The sequence below is a fragment of the Colias eurytheme genome, chromosome 15, assembly GCF_061535395.1.
Source record: "Colias eurytheme isolate Ceu_HAF_F1 chromosome 15, ilColEury1 Martin Lab GWU primary, whole genome shotgun sequence".
Classification (NCBI taxonomy): domain Eukaryota; kingdom Metazoa; phylum Arthropoda; class Insecta; order Lepidoptera; family Pieridae; genus Colias; species Colias eurytheme.
This window is the reverse complement of record NC_142994.1, coordinates 4,163,802-4,181,490: the sequence shown is the minus strand read 5'-3', so window position 1 is coordinate 4,181,490 and position 17,689 is coordinate 4,163,802. Positions and strand designations below refer to the sequence as shown.

General features: G+C 33.1%; 3 protein-coding genes across 3 annotated transcripts in view; 2 read left to right on the top strand and 1 right to left on the bottom strand.

Annotated features, from left to right (window-relative positions):
* Nucleotides 1-6,961: 6,961 nt before the first annotated feature.
* On the bottom strand, nt 6,962-8,296 carry LOC149902216 (uncharacterized). The gene is made up of 2 exons (XM_090110161.1): nt 8,046-8,296; nt 6,962-7,800 (listed from the first exon to the last, which is right to left on the bottom strand). Exons 1-2 carry the CDS (start codon nt 8,094-8,096, stop codon nt 7,198-7,200), a joined length of 654 nt encoding a protein of 217 aa, XP_089966287.1. The 5' UTR covers nt 8,097-8,296; the 3' UTR covers nt 6,962-7,197.
* A 3,098-nt stretch (nt 8,297-11,394) lies between these two features.
* Nucleotides 11,395-12,358, top strand: LOC149902215 (uncharacterized). Its single transcript, XM_090110394.1, has 2 exons — nt 11,395-11,428; nt 11,523-12,358. Exons 1-2 carry the CDS (start codon nt 11,396-11,398, stop codon nt 12,048-12,050), a joined length of 561 nt encoding a protein of 186 aa, XP_089966520.1. The 5' UTR covers nt 11,395; the 3' UTR covers nt 12,051-12,358.
* Nucleotides 12,359-13,314: 956 nt separating this feature from the next.
* Nucleotides 13,315-17,689, top strand: part of LOC149902214 (small ribosomal subunit protein mS39) — a 30,560-nt gene continuing 26,185 nt past the window's right edge. The window contains exons 1-2 of the mRNA XM_090110345.1: nt 13,315-13,494; nt 13,739-13,921. Coding sequence (XP_089966471.1) covers nt 13,469-13,494; nt 13,739-13,921 — 209 coding nt within the window. The 5' untranslated portion in view covers nt 13,315-13,468. The remainder of the gene's footprint in view (nt 13,495-13,738; nt 13,922-17,689) is intronic.

Here is a 17,689-nt window from a genome sequence, read left to right as displayed (position 1 = left end):
CACGAGTCGATGGGGCGGGGGTTTCTACCTGACCCATTTCGATTTCACGACCAGCCGTGTGTGAGCCAACCCTTGACCGCAACCTGCACCCATATCGAGGCAATCGAATCAATATTACACACACACATACATGTAGATACATTTATTAGAAGGGATGCAAGATTCTAACTGCTAATAAAGCTCTTGAAATAAAAAAAATATTTCATAGAATTATCTTTCAAATTATCGATGGCAATAATAATGTGGTAATAAGCTAGGAAAGCTCATTTTAAGTGATGTTGACAGATAAATTAAAAAAAAAGAGATGAAATAATATTTTTGCTGATAATAAAGCTCTTGACTCTTGAGGTTTTGTAATGTTTACTTACATGTAAGAAATTGATTTAATTATAAGAATACCAGCAATTCTTGTAAATAGAAAAAAATCTACCTATTATAGATAATTGAGTGAGATAGGTATGTGATACCAGTATATTATTATAAGTCTGTGGTGATACATATGTATAAAAAAAATTAACGATGCCAATGAACATAAAATGTCACACCCTTACGTTTTAAACGTATTTAAACAGGACCATAAACTTTTAAGAACTTAAAATACCTTATAGCTTTGTCAGTTGCTACTTAAATATTTTGAGAGACATAAAATGCTTCAGCGCTAGAAGCACCGTCACAAATTTAACTATTACGGAAGATTTACTGGTGTCGTACGAGTTAAGGCTTCTGACAACAATAGTGACGTAATTGATAAGGAATGCACCCAGATATTGAGGTCACGTAAGGTCATTTGGTACTATTGGATCTAAGCATCATAGATAATAAAAAGTGCCTCCTTTAATATATGTAAGTACGTCATATTTACCAAGCTCAACCTTGTTTTACTTATTACTTTTTAATATTTTTGATAAAAACTTCTTTTTTCACACAATCTTTTAATAAAAGTTTAAGAAATAGTAATAGCCTGTGTTTACTACCTAGGGTCAATGTACCACTAGCTGACCAAGCGCCAATACATGACCGAAATTCAAATATACGCGCCAATTATAAGAAAATACGGCAGCCCCAGATGATAGTTTATTGTTTTTTCTATAAAGCAACATCATCTATAAAATAAAAACAAACCTTGCTGCCATTGGTCAGAAATATTGACATTTTTTCAACACGAAGATGTAATTAAGTAGGTGCCCCGTAAGTAATCACATTTTTTACTAAGAGTTTTTTATCGGGAGTTGATTGGGAAATCTTAATTTATTTTGAATGCAATCGATTACTCTTTATATGTCTTGTTATAGGCATAATGTTGAACCATTCTGTTATAGACTTTCGGCTTCATTTTTGGCATGAACAGTTTTTCATGATTTTTAGCGGCCTGGTTATCTTTTGGAGCAACAAAAACAATTTTTCGCCTATTGTTGACCAGTATGGTCAGCTCTTGGTTCTTTATATTTTGCTAAGAAAGACTTGCTTTGGTTTGTGCTTATACCTACCTAATTTAACAAACCATATAAGCCGTAGTTAAGTCATAGCTTTATGTTGCATATTTCCAAAAGCTGACCACCGTAAGATTTTTATACCGAACTTAGTTGGTCAGGTTTCGGGGCCGAGAATATTATTAACCTTGAGTTGTCCACTTGATTTCCGTGACCAAGTGGTTTGATTTCATCAATCTATCTTTATTTATTAAATAATATATTTATTTATTAAACAAAACTAATGTTCGAAGAAGGACATTTTGTCCATTTTGAAAATGGTCAACTTTTAGAGTAATGATGGTCAGATATTGGTGATCAGTGGTCAAGTAATGGTGTTTTTAGCAGAAATAACTTTCAGAGTAGTTTTCATAAAACCTTTGAAGGTTATCAAATTGATATTAAGAACAATAGTTACAGTGAGTATTCAATTATCTGTGTCCCAAAAATAATATTGAACTTAAAACAAATAACCCGTTTTTTATATATAGCTAAAGATAAAACCGCTTAAATGGTCAACTAGTGGTACATCCACCCTATATACTTTGTGTTGATTTTGATAATTTATAATTCTTTCACTTGATGAATATTATCTATAGGTAAATAGAACAGAAAGCTCAACAACTCATTTCTCAAAACATTCCTATTTCACAAAAATACAAATTTCAAAGTCACTACCAATAAGGAAACAACAACGAACTGTTTTAAACACATGATATAATATTTATAATGGTAAACATAATAGTTACGGACAAAACGCAATAATGGTTGGAGATAATCTTCCATACACCTTCCCTATTACTTGCACTTTCCTTATTACCCGGCTCGTACATTCTGTCACGATACATATGATACATGATTACTAAAGTTGGTTTTTTAATGATGCTTCGTTGGTTACAATTTATGGATTTCCGTGCAGACGCTCGCATACGGAAGGTGAGCTATTTGGCACGCATTGCTTTGTATTTGTTTCAGTAAATATTGGTACCTAAGCGGACAAATTAAGGTCAATAATTACAATATAAACAAGCAGAATTTTTTGAGATACAATTAAAGAATAGCATCCGAAATAGGACATACCAATCTATCTTGGCCTGTCTGCATTTTTTTGACAAATTCGATATCTATACCTATTCTATATATATATATATAAGACCTTAAAAATTAAAATTATACCCTATAGGGTACGAATGGACAACCTTCATTAGAACTTGTAACATCGGCTTTAAAGTTAACATAAACGTAACCGCGAGTATCGAGAAGATCGAACTATGCAGATTGCCGACTATGAGAGTTGAGACTATATATTTTATCAGCACATAATCCTAAACTATATAATATGTAATGTGTAATGCATATCATACTTGGCTTCGCGACTAATACTGCCAGTTTACTAATATTGTCAGTTTCGCATACATTTGATTTGATTTATTTATTTCATTTAAAATTAACCTCTAAACCTAAGCTCTAAATAAACAAAGAACGTTTGGGTGAAATGTAATTATGTAATCCACCTCGTTTGGTTTTTCTACATACCTACCTCAACAAATTTTTTCCACGTTTTCTTACTGCAATAAAGATATCGGCAAAATTGCACAAGACTGCAAACGCATCCTTATTGCAAATTTTCATTCCATATAAGTGCAAACATGTATATATCTAGATGCGTAATAAAAGTTTAGTATTCACTGTTGTCAGCCGTTATTTAGTGAAATTGTAAAATTTCGAAGAGAAGCGAACCGTTTACTAAACAGATACTTTTGCGAAAGCAAACCGATATTCTGTTCACGTACTCTTGAGAAACTTTTACTCGTATTTACCTGATATATTGGCAGATGTTAACTAAAATTATGCTTATTACGAAATTCGATTTATGTTACATTACGTGTAAATGTGTAATTGCTGTTTAAATAAACTTCTACACAGAGGATGCGATAACCGCTACGTTTTATATTATACTAGCACCCGCCCACGACTTTGTACGTGCATCCCCGTTTCACCCCGTTCCCGCAACAATTTCGGGAAATCCTTTCTTAGCGGATGCCTACGTCCTAACATCTACCTGCTTGCCAAATTTCAGCCCGATACGTCCAGTGGTTTGGGCTGTGCGTTGATTGATCACTATATCAGTCACCTTTGAGTTTTATATACCTATATAGATTTAAACATTGCTTTTCAAAATCCCTAATAGATTGTAGAGCACTCGTGTCATCTATGTAGTTGCTGTCTTCAAAAAAATCTCTGCCGAATTTAATAAATTTTCTTTAATTTTGGTAATAATAATAGGTAACTAATATTTCATACAGTCATACTGTTCCTGTCAGAAAAACAATCGCAGATCAGCTAGTCTTGATAAAAAATTTTCATCATTGTTTATATAAGGTTTATATTATGTTTTTAGTGTTGGTTTAATGCTCGAAGTTTTTAGTCATTAATAGATATATAATATGTAGTATGATATTATCAGGAATTTCTCAGTTCCTGTTATAATCTTCAAAGTTAAGCTTATAATTGCAACCAATAGATAACGTGACATAGTACATCATCTGTGGTGCAACTCATGCAAGTAAGAAATTTATATAAGATTTTTAAATACATTAGCATAATTAAAACGGAAATACTGCACTTTGTGATATTATCACATCACTCAAACCAACACTTATCGATTAGGTTAGGTTCTATCGATATAATATGTATAGATCTAGTGTCGCGAAAAGCTCCCAAATAGCTTTTGACATAATACATTTTTATACATGATCACGAGCGATCCCGGGCGCAGTCTGGGCAAGCAGCTACTTAAATTTACTTTTTTATTAATGTTATAGTTGTTACTTATTTCAATTCTTTAACCTTTCGAATTAAAATGGACCAAAAATAATAAAAAAAGAAACATGTTTTTTTTGTCAATTAATAATAATAATACCTACTCAGAAGTGAGAATATAAATATACATTTTAATGCATCTAGGTATGTATACTATCATGTATATTGTGAACTTTGTGTACATTTGATTTGATTTATTTGTATAATTTAAATTTAACCGCTAAAAAACAAAGAACGTTTGGGAGAATGTAATCCTACTCGGTTGGTTTTTCCACATACCAAACAAATATGATACATATTTCTACGTGACGAAATTACGTCACAACTAAATCAAATTTTTATAACTATAATAGATAGATGCAATTCCTTCTCTTAAATCGTATGATTAAACCGAGATTAAACTATATACCGTCTAGTTAAACCACAGATATTATAACACTGGTTGCTAATCGTGTTGTCATCAAAAGTATAGTCGTTGATACATTTGTGTCACTGCGGTCTACACACGCAGTGTACCAAATTCGAACAAAATGCTAAAATAAATCATTGCAAATTGTATTGATCAGCAGCTTCGAGACACGCGAGTGAAAGCGTATATCACACTCACACGATTATGGATTAAATAAGGAACAAAAATATGTAGAGTCGCAAAACTGGAACTTTAATTTTTCTATATATTATATAATACAAACAAGTCATAGCAATTTCATGATAAATTGATACGGCTAATATAAATTTATGATTATGAACGTGTACATACACAATCACAATTGAAATACTAAGAAATGGCAAAGCCGTAAAAATGATCAATGATTCATAAATTATTTAATCTTTATGTTATAATATTAATTTATAACTTTCCTTGATATAGATATGATAGAGGATGCTAAAATATAGTCAAATTACATCATAATATTATGAGATACTACAGTGTAGAGAAACTTAAACATATAGTTGACTGTTGAATTCGCAATAAAAATCATCTCTCTTCAAGGCGCAACGGGAAATATGTAGGGAATTCATAATTATGTATTAGGTAGGTAAGTATATAGTTAAGTATAAAGTTGTAACAAATGGTTTCAATTAGAGAACCTCGAATCATCACTACAAACGTTTTACAATCCATTAAATATAATATAAAGCGACTCTACAGTTTTAAATATTCTCAAGCGGAAGTAACAATTAAGAATCATGTACTTGTGGCATTGAAAACAATAACATCGGGAACTATCTCATGCTCGTTTCCCCAACAATTCACATGTTTTTACGACAATGTAAAATATGATTTATCGCACGAGATATAGAGCTTAAAATCGATTTGGGTATTTTATCTTTGGATGATGCATTATGATTGACCTTGATTTCAAGTGGCTCTTTATTTTTCACTTATTGAAGTAATAAAATTATAACATAAATAAAAAAGTAATTTACTCTTTTAATTTAATACATTGTACGATAAACTAAGTGATCAACGCACATCCAGAATTAATATTAATGAATTAATACGTGTTATTCTCCGGAACTCCGTATAATTCAAGTTACTATAAATATCAGATATTACCTACAAGATATAAAGTTTTAAGCCATTGCTATTTTTTTTATTATTTTTTATTATTGCTTTGAAGTAAATAGATACAATAACATTTTGTTCACAATTTTGTTATTCTTATATTTTACAATTTACAACAAGTTTACCACCTCTTTACATATGTTTAAAAATAAAATGACACTCCTTGAAAAACATAAATAAATTTTTATAGTTTCTGGGAGGGGTGTGTCTCTACCAAGAAGGTCTCTACGTGGTCTCTACCATCTCTACGTTGGTTGATCTCTACCTTGGTCTCTACTGTCATGCTACTGTCTGTTCATCATTGACAGTAAGCCACATGACATGCAATCGTTGTAACAATCACGGGATAAAAAATGTGATGAATGTATTCAATGGAAGGCATATTTTGCTACGACATTGTATTATTAGCACTATAATAACTCTCACGAGCTGTGTTAGGAATTATCAAGTGCGGCGGCTGAACGAGTCAACTTATTTAGTTACCTGCTTCCCTGATCTCGAAGAAAGCTTTCGAAGGATTGATACCAAAATTGTAACTATCCAAAATGATAAACGATCTTTCAGACCGAATGATATGGGAACTGTTACTGCTATCACCGTTGGAGAAACGAGAATAAAACAGAAACCTTTTGTACCAGCATATCTAATTAACCAAGTACGAGACAATTATTTTCGTAAATTTTATTCCACCATGAAGAAAACTACACTGAAACCTTTCTCTAGTATAACAGCTATCAGTGAAGCTCATGATGTTTTTGAAATTGAACGCAATCTTAAAAAAGCTAGGAAACTTGCTCTACGTTTAAAAGCAGAAAGCCAAAATATGGACACTGATACTTACGAATTGAAGTACGTAAAACGAAGTAAACGACAACGATCTTATAAATCACAATGATCAGTGTACAATCAAAAATTAAAATACTATGTTTTTTAAGACGTTTAAATATTCCATTGCGCTTAGTACACTGATGACGGGACACTCTGTATAACATTCCTAGAAATACATTATGTAGAGCCATATAGAGTTTATTATATTTATTTTTTAGAGAGTGCATTGTGTGTGAAGACATAATAAATCAAATTTAAATTAAACTAAATTTTATTTATAACCTAGATATTTTAATTCATGGAAATTTGAAAGGATAAATCAGTAACTTCCAAGATAACTATTACATAAATTTTCTATATCTTTTTCCGATCGTAACATTTAATTGTCATAAGTTCATATTTATGAATTCCAAACATTTATCACACCTAATTAGTAATAATGAAATCAGCTTAACTAAATGAATTTATTTCTTATTTACATTGTAACTCAATACAATCGTAGGTATACTAATTAGGACAAGTGTAGTTAGTTGTGCAGACTCGAGTGGTCGGATTGAATAAAGATGTCGTAGGACATGTGTAAGAATATTGCAATAAGGTCCCATTTGTTGCCGCAACACACAGGATATATCTCTGGCAAGTTGTGTCCGTGGTATTGGCTATTCTTCCAACTGAAGTACAAGATACCGTTTGAGTAGTTGTACACGTATAACTCTCTTCACATAATGTCGTATTGGGATTATAAAACGTATTATTTGGACATGTTAATGTAGTTTCGCTGAACGTCCCGTTAATATCCACACATTGTATATACGTAGTGCAGTCCGTTGAGTTCGGGTCGGCGACGAAACCATCAGTTGTGCAGACTGATGTCGTGGTCGTATTTGTAGTGGAATTTGTAGGACAGACGTAATTAGTGGTACAAACCCTGGTAGTTGGGTCGAACAAGGAGGTTGTAGGGCACGTGTAGTTGTAAGTCAGGAGCGTGTTTGTGGTACTGTCAAATACACAAAGACTGTAATTCTTGCATGTAGTGTCGGCTGGATCTGCGAATCGACCAGTAGACGTACAGTTCACGGCTGCTTGAGCCTTCCACGCAAAACAAGCAAGCTGCAATTAAAAAAGTAAATATATGTACCAATAAAAAATATTCTAAAAAACATAACTATATCTAAAGAATATACTAATTAAGGTGAAAAGGTTCAATAAGATGCGGTACCTATTGCATGATGGCGTATTTGTAAATAAACAAATACGAAATGTAAATTCTTATTCTTAAAAATCCACAATTCCTCCATCTTGAGGTTTTGGAATTATTATTATCAGTTCTGAAAGAAAAAGTGAAACATACTTACTAGGAAAATTGTAACACAAAGTTGTCCACCCATATTGAACATCGACTCCATAAACCTTCAAGTTGGATTCATTTTATATGTGTTAGGATGCTCTTAATTTTACAGCAACAATTAGTCTCATATTTGTTAAACCATTCACGTCAAGCTTATCCGTTTATAACCGAAGATATTGTTTGTTATTTTCTGCATTTTCTTTCAATTTGCCATCCTACTTGTACACTAACCAAAGATTCCGTGTTACTTATTCGTAATTCGATTGTTATATTGTAATTAATTCTAAATACATATAATGGGAAGATGCATTTGCAGAAATTCTAAGTTAGACTAAGTCGCATAATCCATTGAGTATTCTAAGACTAGATAATTGTTATCTTAATCTTACCTTTGAGTTAAGACTGTTTTATTGTACTAAGCAAGATTTCATGACACCTATTCGAATATCTAACTATTAAAACTCTATGCATAGGTAGAGCTGGAAAATATATTTTCTACAAATACAAAAGAAAGCCCTCATACGATTTTTTTGTAACGTTGAAATATCTACATTTTATTTTCCTGCATTTTACTAGTAATGTCACGCAGAATGTTTACAAGGTTTGTAAACTTATTTAATCGTATTGCATAATAATATTATAGCACTAGCTTTCCGCCCGCAGCTTCGCCCGCTGTTTAAAACCTAATAAATTATGTATCTACTAAAACCTTCCTCTTGAATCAAAATCTCTACCTATTAAGAAAACGCATAAAATCTTTTAAAGATTTAAGCATAGGTACATAGGGACATAGGGACAGAGAAAGCGATAAAGTTTTAGTGAGAAATAAATGAAATAACAATTTAGCGAAAGTAATATATCATTATAGTCATCATCAAATTTTAAGATATAGGTCACTATTTTATTTTGCAGTTTGCAAAATTTGACTCGAGCGATGCGACCACATTGTCATTTGTGCAATGTTTCAACCATTCTTTTTTACTAAAATTTCTTGTTGTAGTCTCTTAATCGTTATCTCTTAAGTGTTTAGAAAAAAAAATGTTTTAAAACATCCAGCATTAGGTAATATAGGACAGGTCCTTATCTAGTGAGAACCACAATCTCTAGTGTGTGACTAATTCGTGGAGAGCATAATAAAACGTAAGCTATAAACAAACCTATACCTACTAAACTTCTCTTATATGAAATCTTTTATCTAAATCCAATATAGTGTTGTAGGTTCTCTTTACGATGTAACTTAGTAAAAGACACAAAACTGTTGAATGTAGTGATGTTTATACCTATGTACTAGTTATTATTTTTTTGAGACGTACCTAGATATTCTTTAGGCTTTAGCGTGCTAAAATGTAGTTACCAACACGATAAATATCCTTCACCACCCATAAAAACACTGCTGCTGTTGTGTAAGGTACTATGAATACTTTTGTAGTTGAATGCTCCCATAAAAGTCTATGACTCGGAATTAAAACAATATAATATCTATTTATTTATTTATTTAATCATTTATTGTACCACACCATTTACTATTACAATGTACAGTATAATATATATCTGATTGGATGCGAAGTACAAAAGGTGACCTTATCGCTTAAAAGCGATTTCTTCCAGGCCACCTAAGGTAGAGGATAGATATATAATACATATAATTAATGGAACGCGGGTGGCTGAAAAAGTAAAAGAGAAAAGAAAAAAAAATGTATATATTATTATGAGTTAAAAATAAAATAGGAAGTAATATAATATATTACATATTATTATTATGTTATAGAGAAACCTGTATTAATCATAATAAAATACAATAAAGTAACTATAATATAAATAAATACAATATTTAATAAAATATATAATAAATAAATAAAGTATATAAATATAAATAAATAAAATAAATAGTTACAGTTAATATCCAGGAAATGCTATATTTAAAAAATGCTGGTGTAAAAGATTTTTAAAGGACTTAAGAGAGGAAGCCCGTCTTACAGCTAATGGCAAAGAATTCCAAAGTCTGACAGCGGTTACAGCAAAGGAATTTCCGAAGTAATTAGTTTGGTGGGAAGGAAAACTAAGGATTAGGTTATCAACAGAGCGAAGGGAGTAACTATCAGAATCAAGGAATTTGAACTGGGATTTTAAATAGGAAGGATATTTGGGATCGAAAAGGATAGAAAAAAGAAGCTTCAACGTATTTGCATTCCGGCGAAGTCTTATAGGAAGCCACTTGAGTTTTTTTCGAAATTGGGAAACGTGGTCGTATTTACGAAGACCGTAAACAAAACGTACACAGAAATTTTGGAGACGCTCAAGTGTATCTAATTGGTCTTCATTTAGATCAGTGGTACAAGCGTCAGCATAATCAAGGAGTGGGAGAAGAAGGGACTTAGCTAGCATAATTTTGGTGGAAATCGGTAAGAAATAACGCAAACGACGCAAAGAACTAAAAGCAGCGTAAAGTTTTCGGCTAGTTTCTTTCAGGTGATATGACCAAGACAAATTTGAGTCAAGAAGTATCCCCAGGTTCTTAACGCTATCTCTATATTCAATTATTGTGCCGCCAATATATACTTTAGGGAGGTATTCCCAGTCAATGCGCGATATAAAATAAGAGCTACCAATAATTATTACCTGACTTTTAGCAGGATTGATATTTAGACCAAAACTATGGCTCCAATCCGAAATTTTTTGCAAATCGGTATTAGTAGTCTTGATAGCATCAGGTAAATTCTCAAGGGATGACTGGGTATATATCTGGAGATCGTCGGCATACATGTGATAGAGAGAAGACAAATTTTTTGTTATAGAATTAATGAATACAGAAAAAAGGAGAGGGGACAAAACGCCACCTTGCGGGACACCGGAAGTAACGGCACACCAGGAAGATTTCTTCTCCTCCAGTAAAATATGTTGCCGGCGTCCATGCAAGTAACTTTGAAACCAATCAACTACTGTAGGAGATACGTTAAGAGAATGAAGCAGTTGTAGTAGTATGTCAAAATCGACGGTGTTGAAGGCGTTACTGAAATCTAGGAGAGTAAGAACAGTCAACTGCTTCTTGTCCATTCCGTTCCGTATATCATCCGTGACTTTAACGAGTGCGGTAGTCGTACTTTATCTACCTTTATCTACCTATCTTGGTTAATTTTATCTATGTTGAAAGAATGCTTATTAAAATTCTTACACTGTTTAATTAAATAAATATTAAAAGCTAATTAGATACAATTTTTGCCGTTTATCGATAAAATCAATTTATGTGAACATCCCTAATCTTTTTATTTACCAAACTGACTGAGACAGATCTCTTAGCTTCATTGTTAAATTCATTTCTGCATCCGACAAGTCAGTAATTAATTTGATGCTGATAAAATGTTTATAATTATGGGATTACTTCTGCTTTTGGTAAGCACTACGAAGTACTTTTGCGATATGATATTTAATTAAGTCATCAAATTAATTCAATGATATTTTAATGTTCTTTATTTTTATTTTATAGGGCATAAACAATGTGAGTGACGCATGTACGCAAACAGGAAGATTCCCAAATAATTTAGAACCTGAATGCCGTGGTTTTGTAATGTGCTTGAAGGGTGCAGCAGGCTTCATGCAGTACAACCTTATATGCCCTGAACATTCCATATTTAGCCACCTAGATAACCAATGCACGAATGTCACCGAGTACAAATGTTGGCCCAATTACAACTGTACTAAAGAAGAAGACATTATTGAACCATTGAATGAAAACTGTACATCCTATATATCATGTGTTAAAGATTTCAACAATATTTTCACAGCAAGACTCATCGATTGTCCTTTGAACACTGTATATAATGGAAGTATGTGCGTCGAAAAAGACGTCTATCAGTGCCGCAAAAAAACAGAGACGACCACGACCCCAAAAAACACGTTGCAAGTTACAATTGACAATTTTTCTGGGAATTTTACATTGAATTCAGTTGCTCCACTATCAATACAATGCATAACTGTCGGTATAACAATGTCTCTCAGTTTAATGATTTTGTAATCGTATCAACGCTGATTATTTTCATGCGACATTTCCTGCGTTTACATATTTTGTGTAAAGATGTGTTTCGTCATGTAAACGAGCCCAAGGCTAAGACAAATACAGTTTGTATGTATGTTAAACACCCAATATGTACTGTATGTACATCTGTCATTTTGTATACGTACGTACCTTTGTTATTACTGTTAGGTATATGTTACAACTTTGAAATATCTTATTTAGAATTTATTAAGTACATAATTAAATAACAGACAGGTTTATGTTCTGACTTTATCTTCGAGTACTTACCTACAAGTTTATTAAAGTGAAACTTTTATTACATCGTCTCAAACTTTTTGGTCTGTGTAGCGCATGTCGCGTGTATCGCGGCTGCCGAGTAGGTACCTATACCTACTCGGCAGCCGACCGACACGCGACATGCGCTACACAAAGCAGTGTTCGGAACCGTTCGAACAGTTTCACTTTTACCGTGGTTTCATAAAACCACACAACATTTTTTTTCTATAAATTTAAATAACATATTTTAAGTGTTTTCTACCCTTTATTAAAGATGCCTATTAAAATGCAGAGGATACAAAAATATTTTTAAATTAACAATAAATTTAATCATCATGCAATGATAATATACGGTCTAGGTACTAAATAAAAGTTTGATATAAATTATAATAATATGTAATCTTTTATTTGTTATTGACAATAAATCATAATGAACTAGCTTAAAAAGAATATTGTTTAGTAATACATTCTTAGAAGATAAAGAAAGTTCTATAACAATCAAATATAAACATAAATTTAATTATTAATCGCTTCTTCCACCATCATTATGCATCTTGATGACTTATTAGCTCTGGGATTAAATTTATTTAGGACTTTCCACGCGACGCCGCATTAAGGCCCCAGTATATTACACTGTGTAGTACATAGTTAGTCCTGTTAGTGTAGTCGCCGCGAAAGAAGTTCCGTAGACGCGACGATTTCGCGTCCGCGTCCGCATCGCGTCGCGGTCGCTGTCGGTGCCTAAAATAATGTTGCCAGTTTAATTTAATTCAAATGTTCGCAGAGTAAGGGAAATAAACTGTTTATAAACGAGAAAATACCGTTTCCTTGTTTGTGCAAAGTGTGAAAGTTCATTTATTCATTTTAAGAACCTGTTTGGCTATAACTAAAAAACCTTGTATTCATTTACTAAATTAATGCATCTGAAAAAGAAACGGATGTCAGCTGTCATTTGTCAATTGTCAAATGTCAGTTTTAAATTTTCACGTTCTGTCAGATAGTATGTGTAGGTTTTTGGTTAGAATTTAAGAATTAAATAAAATATGAGTTTTTAAACATCATAAATTAATAGTTTGAATTGGATTATTCTCATTGAACCAGCTACAATCAATATTTAACCTCTTCATCAAATATAACTCACAATGTATTCAAATATATCGATACAAAGGTAAATATTTTTGTGTAAATTTTGTTTTCCTATATTTATCTTAATTTTAATAATAAAACTTATTATAACAGTTTTACTTTCATTTATCTCATCTGTTAATATTTTATTAATTTATGTTTTTCATTATTAAATAAATTAGACTTGAATATTGTCGGATTCTTATTAACTTAGTGAGCGTATCCCAATTTTACTAAAAATCAGATATTATCCTACTTAAATATCTTAATAATATTTCGTTTTAAAGGCAAGTAGCCAGATTGGCTCGCATTTGTCGATCTCTGTCAACCTTGGAGGGGCAGAAACTACCTGTGGGCGGAAAATCAATAGACGGTATTTCGCCGCCGCCGCGCATCCCCCGCGGGCCCACTGATATTCTTCAAGCGTTGGCCGCGACAGTCGGTGTCGACCCTACAGCTCCACATTACAAGTAAGTTGTATTCTAAATTTATATAAACCTTAATTTATTTTGCAAAATTTATACTTATTGCTACTTGCGAATATCTGTTTCGTTTATTACGTTTTTTGAATGGAAAGTTTGTCTATAAATAGCATGGGGTGTGGTCTACTCAAAAATATGTTTGTCTGTAGTTTTAATGTTAATTGGCTAGACACAATAGGTTCAATATGATGCACTTGTATAGCAGGAGCCAGCTTGTTTGATTTTTATGATTACATATAAAACGCTTTCAATTATTTTCCAAAATTATATATAACTTGTTAAAACATATACTTATGTAACTTGTTATAACAGTATAACCTGTCGTGTAGCTAACGGTCTTGGCCACCAATTTAAAATTTAATTTTAATATGAACTTAATAAAGCAAAATTCTTTCCTGAAAATTGATTTTGTTTGTCTTTATGATAACATACCTGTTGAATAGGGTCAGCCATCTTGTTTAGCATAGAGCCAAAGTCAATGTATAAACTCGGGAATAAGAATTTATTACAATTATACAATACTAGCTTCCCACGACTTTGTACGTGCATCCCCGTTTTTCCCCGTTCCCGCAAGAATTTCGGGAAATCCTTTCTTAGCGGATGCCTATGTCCTAACATCTACCTGCATGCCAAATTTCAGCCCGATATGTCCAGTGGTTTGGGCTGTTCGGTTATAGATCACTATATCGTTTTATATATGTATATAAGATGTAACACGTAACATGACTATTCTATAGTCTATACAATAGATTCTTTTAACCTTATCCATATAAAAAAAAATATATATTCATTTAATATTTTTCCTAATGCATGTCTTATTTCTTGCGTCTTCTTTGCATTACATAAAATTTTTAATGTCAAGACATATTTGATATAGTTTTTTTAAGTTACGAATTGCTCTTGTGCTATAGTTCCAAGGACGGACAGAAGGCAATACCTATAAATAGGTCTTCAGACAAAATATTTATGCAACCTCCACCACTGTCCGCTTCACCCGCAACTTCCTTCCGCGTACGGTGAAACTGTGGAACGATTTGCCACCTGCGGTGTTTCCGAACAATTACGACATTGGGGCCTTCAAGAAAAGAGCTTATTTGTCCATAAAAGGCCGGCAAAGCACCTGCAACACTTCTAGTGTTGCAAGTGTTTATGGGCGGTGGTGACCACTTACCATCAGTCATCAGGTGGCCCACCTGCCCCTTTGCTTACTCTGACATAAAAAAAAAGAAACCTTTCTCTATCTAACGTTAGTTACCCTTTATGATATGTCATTTTGAAAATGTTTCATATTATAAAGGCTTAATTGTTATGAATTATGAAATTGTTCTTTGTCTGATTTAAAATTTCTAATTGGTTGTAGGTTAAGGAATAACATGTTAATAGCTACTTTTTAATTTTGTAGCATGTGGGCAAAGCAATTGTATCCTATATTTAAACTACATATGTTTTAACATTCAATGATCTAGTTACCATTTTATAGAGAAACCTTATATCGGCCATTTTGATTCCGGCATCTCGAAGCGTCTGTGTAATTGTGGAAGGGGGTGGGTGGCGGTGGGAGTGTAGAAAACATTCTATAGCAACTAAAATTCAATAAATCGACAACTGCGCAACAGGCGCGGTCCCTTTTTATGGCGCAGGGAATTTTCCATGACAATACTTTATTTATTCTTCGTAATTTATTTATGTTTCGTTTGCTGTGTTTACTTTACTGTTACTGTGCGCGGGGAAGGCCGCGCCTTGTCTCGTGACATAGGTAAAGCTTTTAACTTTTTCATTCTAAACCTCAAAATCGAAATCATAGAAAGAAATTTGCTGTTTGATGTAGAACTTCTTAATTAATTAACAGGAATAACTGTAGTCTTCTTTTTATTCGTGCGAGCAAAGCAATTGTATTTCATATATTGAAATATGTACATTTATTTTGGACCTTCGATAAGCGCCCATGTTATAGATAAATCAATATGGCCATCATACAGGTATCGGCCATTTTGATTCTGGCATCTCGTAGCCGCGTCTGTGAAATTGTTCAAGGGGGAGGGTGGCGGTGGGGTTGTAGCGACCATTCTAGCATCTAGATTCACCTTTGACCTATAGAAACTAAAATTCAATAAATCGACAACTGCGTAACAGACGCGGTCCCTGTCTTATGGCGCGGGGAATTTTCCGTGATATTAATTGATTCTTCATGTTTCGCTAGCTGTGTTTACTTTTCTGTTCCTTCTCCGCGGCTTGTCTTGTGACATAGGTAACTGTAAGTCTATTCTAACTTTTTCATTCTTAACCGCAAAATCGAAAAACTTGCTCAATAATTATTATGCACCAAACGCTTATATCAATTAATAGCGGTCCGTCATTATTCATTCAAACAACATATTTAAAAAATGTTTTCATACAACGCGAAAAAGTATTCAGACAAAATAACTAATCAAGTGATATTTGTCAGCGCAACAGGCGCGGTCCCTGTCTATGGCGCGGGGAATTTTCCGTGATAATAATTGGTTTCTTGATAATTTATTTATGTTTCGCTGTAAAGGAACAGAATACTTCTCCGCGGCTTGTCTCGTGAACTAAGGCTATTTTAACTTATTCATTCTAAACCTCAAAATCGAAATGTAGAAAGAAATTTGCTGTTTGATGTAGATTTTCTTAATTAATATTGATACAGGAATAACTGTAGCCTTCTTTTTATTCTTGCGAGCAAAGCAATTGTATCCCATAATTTAAAATATGTACGTTTATTTGGACCTTCGTTAAGCGCCCATGTTATAGATAAATCAATATGGCCATCATATAGGTATCGGCCATTTTGATTCCGGCATCTCGTAGCGACTGTGAAATTGTGGAGGGGGGTTGGGGTGGCGGTGGGGTTGTAGCGAACATTCTAGCATCTAGATTCACCTTTGACGTATAGCAACTATAAATTCAATAAATCGGCAACTGCGCAAAAGCTCCCTATCGAATCGCCGGGTTACTGTAGTGAAAAAATTGAATCCTAAACTATTCATTTTAAACAAGTACCTAGTAGGAAATTTTCTTTAAACTAATATTGTATACATCAAAAGCAAATATAAATTATACAGTCTGACTTCTAATTCCTTAGATAAGTGCGTATAAAGGAAATAGGAAAGAATAATAATTATTAAATTTTCCATTTTCGTTCTATTATAGATGCACGTAAATTCAAAGTATGGATTGAAATAAACAAAACATCTTATGTTATGACTAGCGGTCCGCCCCGGCTTCGCCCGTGGTACATATTTACGTTTTCTCTACATAAGAACCATCCTCGTACTTCAAGGAATATAATAGAAAAGAATTATCGAAATCGGTTCAGCCGTTCACACGTGATGCCGTGACAACGCGAAACGGGTGCGGACCCGCCGCCTTTTTATAGCTCCCGCCGCGAAGCGCGTCGAACGCGGCAACTGATACACAAAAATAATCCTTATGGCATGTAATTCACGCGCGATGACTTATAGCGTATTTCATGTATAACTTTGGTGTTTCTACACCGATTTACATGATTCTTTTACTATAACCTGCCCAGGAGTATGAAGAATAATTGTGCCAAATTTCGTTAAAATCCGTCGTGTAGTTTTTGTTTCTATAACGAATATACAGACAGACAGACAGACAGACAGACAAAAATTTTACTGATTGCATTTTTGGCATCAGTAGCGATCCCTTATCACCCCTTCATAGTTTTTTTTTAAATATATTTCATGTACAGAATTGGCCTCTACAGATTTATTA

Excerpts from the sequence above, each read along its gene's own strand:
- LOC149902215 (XM_090110394.1), top strand. The coding sequence starts at position 11,396 with ATGTTTATAATTATGGGATTACTTCTGCTTTTG. Across the intron at positions 11,429-11,522 it reads TGGGATTACTTCTGCTTTTG|GGCATAAACAATGTGAGTGA; the intron begins GTAAGCACTACG and ends TTTATTTTATAG.
- LOC149902216 (XM_090110161.1), bottom strand. The coding sequence starts at position 8,096 with ATGGAGTCGATGTTCAATATGGGTGGACAACTTTGTGTTACAATTTTC. Across the intron at positions 7,801-8,045 it reads TTTGTGTTACAATTTTCCTA|CTTGCTTGTTTTGCGTGGAA; the intron begins GTAAGTATGTTT and ends TTTTAATTGCAG.